Source organism: Octodon degus, unplaced genomic scaffold (assembly GCF_000260255.1).
Source record: "Octodon degus isolate 3935 unplaced genomic scaffold, OctDeg1.0 scaffold00031, whole genome shotgun sequence".
NCBI lineage: Eukaryota > Metazoa > Chordata > Mammalia > Rodentia > Octodontidae > Octodon > Octodon degus.
Window position 1 is genome coordinate 6,777,247 of NW_004524607.1, and position 12,159 is coordinate 6,789,405.

Genomic DNA, 12,159 nt, shown 5'->3' on the forward strand with positions numbered 1-12,159 from the left:
GATACTTGTTTTTCTTTTCTTTTCCTTTCTTTCTTTTTTTTTTTTTTTTTTGCTACACTGATCTGTGATCATCTTTTTTCCTGCCCCATAGCTAGTTTAAAATATATAGCCTCCAGAAAAATTTTAAGTCAAAAATCAAAACATCAAAACCAGTTCCTGCTGTTATTTCCCAAGATAGATCACTGAACAAAACTAATTAACTCGAGATGTTCTTTCTATGCCTTTGCTTCTTGTTTTTAAAACAACCTTGGCTAGTTTTTAAATAACTGCTCTCAATATTTAATAGGCAACTTGAAACTTTTACTGACTGTTCATTTTAAAAAAACTTTTTTTTTAAATTGCACATCTATTGTGGGCCAGGCATAACGCAAAGCACAGGGCTCAGATGCACATGGTCCCGGTGAAGGGAAATTAAATGGGCTGCTGGGTGATGAGGGCTGAGGTCAAAGCCCTGTGTGCAGGAGGCAGGTAGAGAGGGGAGGCCTAGGATCAAGCCGATGTTGGGTCCCCTGCTGTCTCCATCTGAAGTCATTGGCAGGGTGAAAAGTAGGGAAATAGTCCAGGCCTGGAGGCACGTTGGAGGGAGAGGTAAGGAGATGCTAGTGTTCTGGGAATGCAGGGTGGAGCCTGGCTCACCATATAGATGTTTGGCCCTGGAAGTCCGGTAGAGGCGCGTGAGGTCCTCTGTCCCTGTGGGACTGCATCCACTTCAGATGCCATCTCTCTTCTGGCGCTTCCTATAAGAGGAAGTGGGTTCAGTTCCCGCTCTGTGTCATCCCTCAGGTTCTGCTGATCATGGAGGGACATGTGACCAGCTCTCCTCTGAACACTTCCTCTTGTTTTCCACATCTCTGTCATCATCGCTGTTTTTATTATTACTGTCACCTTTGTACTTCTGTGTAACCTGACACTCTAGCGCAGAGCACATAGTAAATGTGGGTGCGTTTGTGTAGAAATACTGAGCTGTCAGCACACAGTGTCCTCTTCCCACATGAACAAGAAAACTGTCATTGGCCTAGTCCTCAGTTCTTTTTTGTTAAATTTATTTTATTTTGAAGAATAAAATAAAAAGCAAAAACAAATAGCAGATACAAAGACAGAAACAGGGTAACATACATATGTTACAGATTTTTAATACAAGAATAGCAAATTTAAAAAGAATAGCAAATTAACAATGGTTGTTATATTACGTATTTTTATCAAATCTGTTCTCAGATTAACAGATATAGTTAATTGGACAAGTAATTGAATATTAATGCTTGCTTTCAATAAACCTTAATTTTTTCTTGTCTTTGATGCTTTTTTAAAAAATTTATTTTAAAGAGAATATAATAATATGTGATAAGATATTGGAAATAGTACACATTTAGAAGATCAAGATGAGGGGTATTCAACCATAGTTTTTGTATCACACATTGCTGTCCTCGATGTAGTTGCTTAGATTGCAGATATCAGTATGCAGAGTTAAAGTGAAAATTCTAAACATTACTATTTTCAAAAAAACTGATGTCAGTTATTAATACAATCATCTCAGCTCATTTCTTAGTCTTATCTCTTTTGATCCTTCATGATGATCAGGTACATTTTCCCTCTTGCTTTTCAAAGGTCTGTGAATAGAGTTCTCAAACCCTGAGAGCTGACAACAGAACCATTCCCAGTAGATTCATTCATTCATTGCATGTGTACAGCTTAAGTTTGCAGAGCAGATGGCCCTACTGAGCGCAGGAGAGTGTTTCTCTGGGCAGCACTCCTTTCAGGAGCTAACATAGTAATGGAGGGAAACATTTGGAACAAATGACTGCATTTGATGGGAAAGAGGGCACTAAAGAGACATGAACTTCTAGAAAGCAAAGCAGGAAAAGCACTTCCTTTCAGCATCTGGTTTTCTGCATGTGACCCTATAATGTCCTCGCTGCTGTGAGGGCATTGTCAGTTAAAGTGAACAGGTTCAGTAGCTCTGGGAGGTGAATGCGTGCGGCCATGAACAAGAGCCAAGGGGATGTGTCTATTTTGTTTGGTTTTGTTGTTAAAGGAAAGCATTGGAAATATTTTCTAACTTGTAAGTTATTCCATTAATATTTGTGCTTGTCTGGTAGCTCACAGTAACATTTTTACCTTGCTTCATTTGCAGGCTCTGGAAATCTGTCAGCAGAGAAACTTCGTGGAAGAGACAGTTTATCTTCTAAGTAAGTAGTTTCATTTTTAATTTCAGTTCCCACAAAGAATGGTGAGGCAACTGAGGCAGATTGTGTAAGAGTTGATGTTCGTTTCAAAATAAAGTAACACAATTTGATGTCCATTTTGTACAAGAGTTTCATATGTAAAAGAAAGAATTTAATACATGAAAAGGATGAATATGTGAAAAAAATCATGACACACAGGAGAAGGGTTATTGAGTAAATACGGTTGAAAGAATATACTAGTAATTTTAATAAACACAAGAAACAAAACTGTCCTTTCACAGCAGATCAAAACTAGTTTTTTAAAAAAATTATAATCAAAAAAATGAAAAATAAAAAATTGTACCCTGCCTCTAGTACCCATCATACTGGTAGAAAATTATCTTCATTTTCAAAACTCACACCATATATAAATGGAAGAAAGGCAGTTAAATATGGAATTTAAAGAGAAACTTTTAATTTTTGGTTTTTAGAGACAGGGTCTTACTATACAGTTCAAATTGGCCTTGAACTCACTATGTAGCCCAGGTTAGCCTTGAACTTGTGACGAACCTCCTTCCTCAGCCTCCAAAGTGGTGGGATTACAGGCATGTGCCACCGTGCACATCTTCAGCAGGACACATTTTAACACAGTGTACTCCCCAGTTGTCTGGTCTCCTGGTTCCTGTCCTGGCACATGTCCTTGTGTCTGGACCAGACACTGCAGGAACAGAACTCTCATATTCCATCACAGTGCATCAGAGCAGTGCAGGGTTTCCTGAGGGTGTCATAAGGAAGCCAGATACTAGTGATATACAGAAGAAAGTTTCTGTTAGCTGTTTCTCCAGTGTCACTTTCTCCTTAGGGTTGTACCATGTCATAACCTTCTCCTATACAACTGTCACTGGCTCCTTTGGCCTCTGATTTGGCCTCTGATTTGAACAATTTCCAAATCTTCTTTTCCCACTTACGCACATGCAATGTATGGTCACTTAACAACAGACCTGGGACTTTCTAATTCTGGGACCTTCTTACTGGGGCTACATGGCTACATTTGGTCACTTGAACATATTTTGGAAGGTCCTAATTTACAGCCTCAAGTAGTTCATCCATTTACTTCTTGTTCCCAAAGAAATAATCTACTAGAATACTTTCTTGTCATCTTAATATGCAAAGGACTTATAAAGATAGCTGTGTTTGGTTTTGTAAATACTTAAAAATCCTATACATGTAAACAGTAACTATTTTGAAAAAGTTATAGCATCCTGAAAATAACACTGTTAATAAAAACATAGTGCTACCAAAAGGATATGAAGTGGGATGTCCTGTTTTGGGTTTGTTTGTTTGTTTGTTTGTTTGTTTTTTCACAAGACTGCTATTAGAGTGGAGTGGTAGGACATTTTGGTCTTTGTCCGTGGGTCGGTACGGCCTCTTGTTACATGTGGCACGAAAGTAGGAGGAGTATCTCTAAAGTAGATTTCTCCAAGTGGAATTGCCCAGTGGCAGTAGCTTTTAAAGGGACCAAACTGGATGTGATTTTTCCATTGAAGAAGACAAACTGGATGGTGGAGAAATAAGTGGAGTCTTGCTAGAATAATCTTGAGAATATAACAAGCAGATAAGGAGACATCAAGACTTGGGAAGCAAGTTGCGTTCATCTGCAATAAACACTGATGAGAAAAAAATGACTATAAGGAAACTAGAAAAATCCTTCTTTTCTCACAGACCTTACTTCTCTTAAGGCAACACCTTTTTGAAATTTTGATTTCAAAAGATAATTTAGACTTAATTATGAGGGAAGCTGTATAGAAAAGAATCACCAATTTTATTAATTTGGAAATCCTCTACCAGATTTTACTCCTTGTGATAATAGCCCCTTGTAAGTCAATGTAGAAATCCTTTTGTACCCTGTCTGATAGCAGAGCATTCTTTACCTGAGAGAAATCCTATGAATTTACTGAATGTGGGTGAACATTTATTCACATGTCTCATTGAATGGAAGTCATGCTAAAGAGACACTGCTTTTAAGGAATAATTGAAAAGCCATTAGCTAGATGACGAATCAGAAAATTCATACTGGAAAGAAACCAGTGAATATAGATAATAGCATATGCTCATTGAATATTAGAACTTTATACTAGAGAGAAAGATTTGCTTGTGGTGCTGGTGGTAAAATTATCTCTCAAACTTTATCCCTTGTTCTGCATCTGAGGGGTCATATAGAGAAGTTTTATAAATGTAAGAAATGTGGAAATATCTTCAGCCAAAAGTAAATCCTCATTCATCAGAAAATTTATACTGGTGAGCAACCTTGTGAATGTGGGAAGGCTTCCATTCCAATGTCACACCTCAGTCAGCAGAGAAATTATAGTGGGGGAGCCCCCTTTGCCTGTAAGGTATGTAGGAAAATCTTCAGCCACAAATTCAGTCTCAGTGAACACGAACATTTTCATACTAGAGAGAAACCTTTTGAATGTAATGAATGTGGGAAAGCCTTATCCAAAAGCAGTATGTCATTAAACATCAGAACACCCATACTGGGAAAAATCTTTTTGAATGTAATGATTGTGGAAAATCCTTCAGCCAGAAAGAGAACTTCCTTACCCATCAGAAAATTCACACTGGAGAGAAACCTTTTGAGTGCAAAGATTGTGGGAAAGCTTTCATTCAGAAGTCAAACCTCATCAGACACCAGAGAACTCACACCAGAGAGAAACCCTTCATATGTAAACAGTGTGGGAAAACCTTTAGTGGCAAATCAAATCTTACTGAGCATGAGAAAATTCATATTGGAGAGAAACCCTTTAAATGTAATGAATGTGGAACAGCTTTTGACCAGAAGAAGTACCTCATAAAGCATCAAAACATTCACACTAGAGAGAACCCCTATGAAAGTAATGAATGTGGAAAAGCCTTTTCTCCATGAACATCACTTATTGTACATGTGAGGATTCATTCAGGTGATAAACCTTATGAATGCAATGTTTGTGGAAAAGCCTTCTCTCAGAGTTCTTCTCTCACAGTGCACATGAAAAGCCCTACGGTTGTAATGAATGTGGGAAAGCTTTCTTACAGTTCTCAACTCTAGGCCTACATTTGAGAATACACACAGGTAAGAAGCCTTATCAATGTAGTGAATGTGGAAAAGCTTTCAGCCAGAAGTCACACCACGTTAGACATCAGAAAATCTATACTCATTAAGACCTGTGAATAGCTTCAGAATGGGAAAACACGCACCAGGAATTGGTATCTCGCGTGTAACAGAAATATTTTGAAGTGGAGCATCCTGAGTGAGATGAACTTTTAAACAAATGCTAAGACTTTAGAGGACACCAATAGTTCATACTGAAGAAAAAGACATTTGTATGATAAAAAGACTGCTCAAACAAAAAAAATTAAAAAACTACATCAAAAGTAACACTGACTTTAGATGCATTTCCCTGAAATTGGGAGCGGAAAATAAAGGATTGTTACTATACTCAGCATAAATCTGGCGATCTTTGCCAGTATAAGAAAAGTTACAAGTGTTACAAAGGAAACAAAAACATATGATCATATGCAAGTAATAAGCCTTTGTGATAGTGAGTCAGCAAAGCAGGAGAGATTCTATAAAGACCTTGCATTTATTTGAATTTGGAATGTGAAAGAGATGGCATTAGGAGAAGAGGAAATAGTTTTTTAAAAATTATTTGGTGGTAATTGTTATCTAAGAATGGGTCATGGATTATACAGAAAAGTAAAACTCATCGAATGAAGACAGCATTATTACAAGCTAGTGTACAAAAAATGGTTTTGATTTTGGGAGTAGAAAAGCATTTCTTGTAACAAAAAATACATGCTTAATGCTTATACTCAGAAAATAGTAGGAGTTTCTCTGTGGCTCAATTTGTAGAAGCTAAATATTAGAATTCAAATATCCATCTAAAACAAGAATGTAAAGTTCTTATGATGGAATACTACGCATCTATAAAAATGCAGCAGATGAAAGCCACATGTTCATGGAAATACCTAAAAAGTTGAGATGGAAAAAAGTTGGAGAATGGTATATATATAGTACAGTGACTTTGTAAATTTGAATTTTAAACATTTGCCTGAAGTTCAGTACTTTATATTGCTAATGGTTACACATAGATATGTAAATGTTTTTGAAATCAATTAGAAGGATACAGACCAAACTCCTGATGGTGGCCTGTGAAGAATGGAGAAGGGATGGGAGTGAGTGTGGGGTGGGGTGGGAGGGGCTTCATCTTTGTATATAAGTATCCATTTCTCTGCAAGTAAATATATGAAGAAACTCACTAATTCTGCATTGTGGTATAAGGATATCATGTCTTATTTTTTGTACTTTTCGGTATTTTTAAAGTTTCACAAAATTAAAAGAATAGGGTGATGAGAATCTATACCTGTAGAAGTTACGTTATAATAAATTCCCAAATACCAAACTTTTTATAGAAATTATTTCTAAAAATTTTATCAATAATCAGTGGATGGCTTACTGTATGTAATATGAAATCTATTTTATTAAAATTTAAAATGATGACATTCCAAAAAAAAAAAAATTAGAGTGGAGTGGTAGCCCACAGTAAGAAGGATTCAAGATCCTTTCCCTGCCTCTGTGTGGGTAGGAACCAGGGGTAAGGTAGCAGCCCATAGCAGGATTTCTAAAGCATGAATGATGCAGAAGCTTGTGGAAATTATTTAAAGGTTTGAAATGCCAGTAGATCAGTGAGCTAAGAGTGTAAAGATAACTAGCTATCAGAAGCGTAGGTGGTAAATAATTGCTCTCGTGAAGGGTATTGCAAGGCTTTCCCATGACCTTGGCATAAGAGGTGGGGGCTGCCACTGATAATTGAGTCTGCAGTTGTATGAGAGTAACAACATGCAAAGCCACCTTAGAGAGGCACAGTAACTTCCTCAGCCTCTAAAAGTCTTAACTGTACCAATTTGAAGATGCCACTATGCAGAGGCAACATGGGTGTGAGAGGGAAGGCAGAATCCAGCACACCTGGACTCAAAGACCAGCTCTCCCTCTGAGTAGCTTTAGGGTTGTGCATGGCAAGGGACTAATATTTCCCTAACTCTTGTATAAAGTGGTAGCAGTAGTAGAACATCCTTCATAGGATCCCAGGGATTCTTTTGTTTTTTTAGTATTTAGTACAGGGTCTACAGGATCTCACCGCGTCCATCAGACTCATAGTGATCCTTCTGTTTTTAGCCTCCCCAGTGCTGGGACTATAAGCAAGTGCCACCACGCCTGTTTTCAGTGGCCAGCACAGTGTGCCTGCGGGCACAGCACATGGTGCTGGTGACTGAACCTGGGTCCTTGCCCTTACCAGGCAAGAGCTTAGACCACTGAGCTATCTCCCCAACCCCAAAATGCACTTTTGACTTAGCTTCTAAACTGCATTAGTGGCTTACAAGAGATTCTCAGCTATTTATTTTTTAAATAAATGATGCCTTTCTCACTTCCTCCCCCACCTAGGCCGGATGGGCAACAGCCGAAGCGCCCTGAAGATGATCATGGAAGAATTGCATGATGTGGATAAAGCCATTGAATTTGCCAAGGAGCAAGATGATGGAGAACTCTGGGAAGACCTCATTTTATATTCCATTGACAAACCACGTAAGCAGAGGAGCCACCTGTGATTGTAGTGTTTTCTCTCCATATAGCCAGTTACATGTAGAGTAAGATTCATCTCAGGTGATACTGAGTCAAAAATAGAATGAAGTACCTGCAGTAAAAACCAGCCAGGCATGTGGTAAGGATTCCCGACACCCTCTTGTGCAGAAAGGGCTGGTGTCTCCTCATGGTGCCCTACTGGGTGTGACACAGAAAGTTGGTATGCAGTTTTATTAGCTGTGCCCCATGAGCAAATTACATCCACATCAAGTACATGTCATCTGTGTTGGGTTGGTTTTTCATTAGTGAACCAGCGCATTTATTTTGAAATTATGTAGACCTTACCAGTCCCTTTATGGAAGGTTATCTGAGCACAGTACAGCCTTTACTCTCTCTTTCTTGTCCCATTTCATCAGTGTAGCCCAGGAGTTAGTATTTGTTGGCCTTTTGGTCTACTGTATGCACTGAGCTATAGTTTTTGAAGCAAAAGCAGTTACCCAGCAGTAACCCAGGGCCTCTTTTGAAGACTAAGTAATGATTAACAGGCTAGCAATAGTGATATACAGTCTCCTTTCCCTCCCCTTGGTAGAAGGGCTTCAATAATGTTCAGGTACCTTCATCTGAAATTGGCTGCAGTGACATAATCTTATGAAATACATGGAATGTAATTCAGTGTGATAAAGTAGTAGTTTAAGACTCTTAATAGACCAAGTGAGCACATTCAGAACCCACAGTGGACATACCAGTATGGCCAGGTTTTCACTTTTTTTTTTTTTTGGTACTGCGGATCAAACTCAAGACCTTGCTCTTGCTGGGCAGGCACTTATACTGCTGAGCTATCTCTCCGGCCCTTATGGCCTGGTTTTGAATGTGGGATCATTGCATGCTAGCTTTGTGATTCTGGCAAATCAAATATCTCCTTTCCCTTATCTGCACAGTGGGGACACGTAACAGTTCTACCTTGCAAAGTATTAGAGAGAAGAGTATAATAATAGATGAACCACAGGAAGTTCCCAGTAAATATTAGATTTTTTTTTTAATTTAATTTTAGGGAAAGGTCTACAGGGTGTTCAGGGTCTCACTACTAGATTGGACTCATAGTGATCCGCCTCTTTACAGCCTCCCAAGTGCCGGGATTACAGGTGCATACCACCACTCCTGGTCTCCATCACCATCTCAGCACAGCCTGGGGGGCGTGACTGGCACAGCAGGCCCAAGGATCGAACCCCTGACCCCTGTACCTGCTTACAGGCACTTTAATCCGCTGAGCTATTTGACTGGCTCAGTTGTTTCCTATTGACTGTACAAACTGTTTTGAAGGAACATTATCATTTGTTTGTCTTTTTTTGTTTTTGTTTTGTCTTTTTGAGACAGGGTTTCACAATGGATTTCAGGCCGGCCTAGAACTCATGGTGATCCTCCTGCCTCAGCCTCCCAAGTGTTGGGATTATAGGCATGCACCACCATGTCCAACTGTTTGCCTGTCTTTAAACCGTTCTCATTTAGCTTTTTTTATATGTATACCTTTTTTTTCTAAAGTTAAAAATTCCTTAATTTTTTATTCCTGGTACCACTACTACAATTTACAGGGCAGTATACCTGATGCAGTGAAAAGAAAGATAAAAGACCTCAGGAATGTACATCTAATGTACGCTACATTGCATTAATCAGTAGCTGCACTTTTTGTGAACTGGCTATGGCAGTCCTGAACCAGAAGGGTTTCCTGTTTAAGCTGCAGTAACTTTTCTGACTGTGCATCATCATTCCTTCTGTGGCAGATTCTTACAGTTCCTCTAATGCATTTGATGCAACTGTCTCAAAGTAACCTGCAGCTTTCCTGACAACTCCTTGCTCTCTCTCCTGCTAAGAACTGTAGCCCTTTTCTGTTGTTTCATAAAACCTTCTGCTACCATATCCACCACTTCTACCACCAGATCCATAACCACCACCATTGGGACTTCCAGAGCTTCTTCCACCAAAACTGCCCCCTTTCATGGGTCCATAATTTGACTGCTGTTGTCCACTATAATTTCCAAAATTATTACAGTTCCCACCACCACCGTAGTTACCACCATCAAAATTTCCTCCTTCATTGTAACCATCATATCCTCCTCCACCACCACCGTATCCCTCACCTTGGTTTCCATATCCTGGTGCACCACCATACCCTCTTCTACTACTGTAACCAGGACCACCACCATAGTTTCTACCATCACCTCCAATCCCATTATATATGCCATCAGCTCCTATATAACTGCCTCTGCTGCCACCTCCTGTACCACCGTAACCTCCTCTTCCACCAAAGTTTCTACCATGGCCAAAATTCCCTCCACTACCTCCAAAGTTTCGTCCGCAATCCATAAAGTTGCCAGATCCATCTCCAAGGCCTCTTTCTGATCCAGCAGACTGCATCTCTTGTTTAGAACGGGCCTTTTTCACTTCACAATTATGCCCGTTAATAGTATGGTATTACTGAATAACAATTTTATCAACTGTGTCGTGATCATCAAAACTTACAAAAGCAAATCCTCTCTTTTTCCCCACTCTGCCTGTCTTCCATAACTTCTGTGGTTTCAATCTTGCCATATTTTTCAAAGTAGGTGCTCAAATTCTATTCTCCTGTATCTTCTTTAATACCACCAACAAAAATTGTCTTCACTGTTTGATGGGCACCAAGCTTTACTGAATCCTTTCTAGAAACAGCTCTCTGCTTCCTCTACACGCCCATAACTTTGTGCGGCCAAGCACACATTACTGCATCCACCTCTTCAGCACAAGAGTAGCGTTTTGCTTGAGGATCTCTCATTCACCGCACAGTCTGGGAGTGTGCCCCATTTCTCAAAATGTTGTCTTAAACTACCATTGGTAGTTTGAAAACTCAGACCACCAATAAACAGTTTCCTCAACTGCTGTGGTTCCTTTGGATCATGGCCCTCCATTTTGAGACCAGGCTCATGTCTTCCAACTCAAGTTCTATATGGGACCGCTTTCCTTTATATCTTGAGAAAACTTGATTCTTGAGAGTTTAGAAAAGCAAACTTAAAGGTGTTAACATTTTTTTTAAGTTATTTCTGGTAAAGAGTATTATGTGCACATTAGTTACAAATCAAATATATCATGATGTTGCTTATGCATCAGCTGTCTTCTGCTGTGTTTTGTAGCATTTATCACTGGCTTGTTAAACAACATCGGCACACATGTTGACCCAATTCTCCTGATTCACCGAATTAAGGAGGGAATGGAGATTCCCAATCTGAGAGATTCATTGGTAAAAATTCTGCAAGACTACAATTTGCAGGTAAGTATCTTGGATGAAGAAGCATGCCTGACCTGCATGACTCATTTCTGGATAAATCTAAGACTTTTATTATTAGACCCTTTCAATTTGACATGTTTTACTTAGGCCCACATATTTGGAAAGCTATTCAAGAAACTAGAGTTGGGCTTGGTGGCCGGTACACATAGGTAATACAAACACTCTAGAAGGTTAAGGTGGAAAAGTCCCAGGTTCAAGCCCAGCTTAGGTAGTAAGCCCATGCCTAAAGTGAAAACATGTCTGGGGACATAGCTCAGTGGTAAGGCCCTATGTTCAATCCCCACTTCCATTCATTAAAGAAAACAAAACTAGAAATGTTACCCCTTTAGGAGTACTGAGTGCTAAGCATCCCCACATACTGGTGTGTGGAGAAAGCCTCGTTCTGACCTCAGCGTGGGACAGGCAGTGTGGCATTGAGGGTGTGGGAATTATGAGGCCGCTACCCAGATGTCTTTAAGGAGAATAGTTTTTCAAATAATTTAATACTTTCTGTTTGTGCCCTTCAGTAACCCATTGTGTGAAACATGATAAAGGATTCCTTCCACTTTACCTGTTCTGCTAGAACAGTACTTCAGTATTCCCTTAATTCAGCATTTGCGATAAGAAAAATACAACCCATTACTCTCACATAGCAAATTACAAAGTATCCTAACCTTTCCCTTAAAAGGATTTAAACAATTTCTGTTGTTAAGGGTGCAGGTAATTTCCATAGAGCTTGAAACTGTTCAAAACATGCTGCATTAAAATTCAGGCTGATTCACTTGAAAATTAGTTTTTGTCATGATGGTTGAAATTGCTTTTCTAGAAACAAAATGACCTCGCAGCCAGAGGCTAAGGTTTTAAGAGGGCCACTGTGTAAGAATTTTCTTGGCAAGTAGTCAGTGAAGTGTGTAGAGTCAAGGGCCACGTGCTTAACTCAGGGTAACATCTATGGTCAGACCAGAAGGAAAGGAGAAGAAAATTAAGAAAGATCAGCGGTGTGGAGAACAGAAGTGTAAAGCAATGGCAGAGCCATAGGGACTAGAGGTTGAGACAGGAAGTGTAATATGTAATATGCTGTTAAT

General features: G+C 39.3%; 1 protein-coding gene and 1 pseudogene across 1 annotated transcript in view; both read left to right on the forward strand.

Annotated features, from left to right (window-relative positions):
• The window catches only part of Vps41 (VPS41, HOPS complex subunit), a 183,426-nt gene that overhangs the window by 160,773 nt on the left and 10,494 nt on the right, over positions 1-12,159 (forward strand). The window contains exons 24-26 of the mRNA XM_023713367.1: positions 2,132-2,186; positions 7,642-7,782; positions 10,941-11,077. Coding sequence (XP_023569135.1) covers positions 2,132-2,186; positions 7,642-7,782; positions 10,941-11,077 — 333 coding nt within the window. The remainder of the gene's footprint in view (positions 1-2,131; positions 2,187-7,641; positions 7,783-10,940; positions 11,078-12,159) is intronic.
• Positions 4,460-5,360, forward strand: LOC105741994 (annotated as a pseudogene).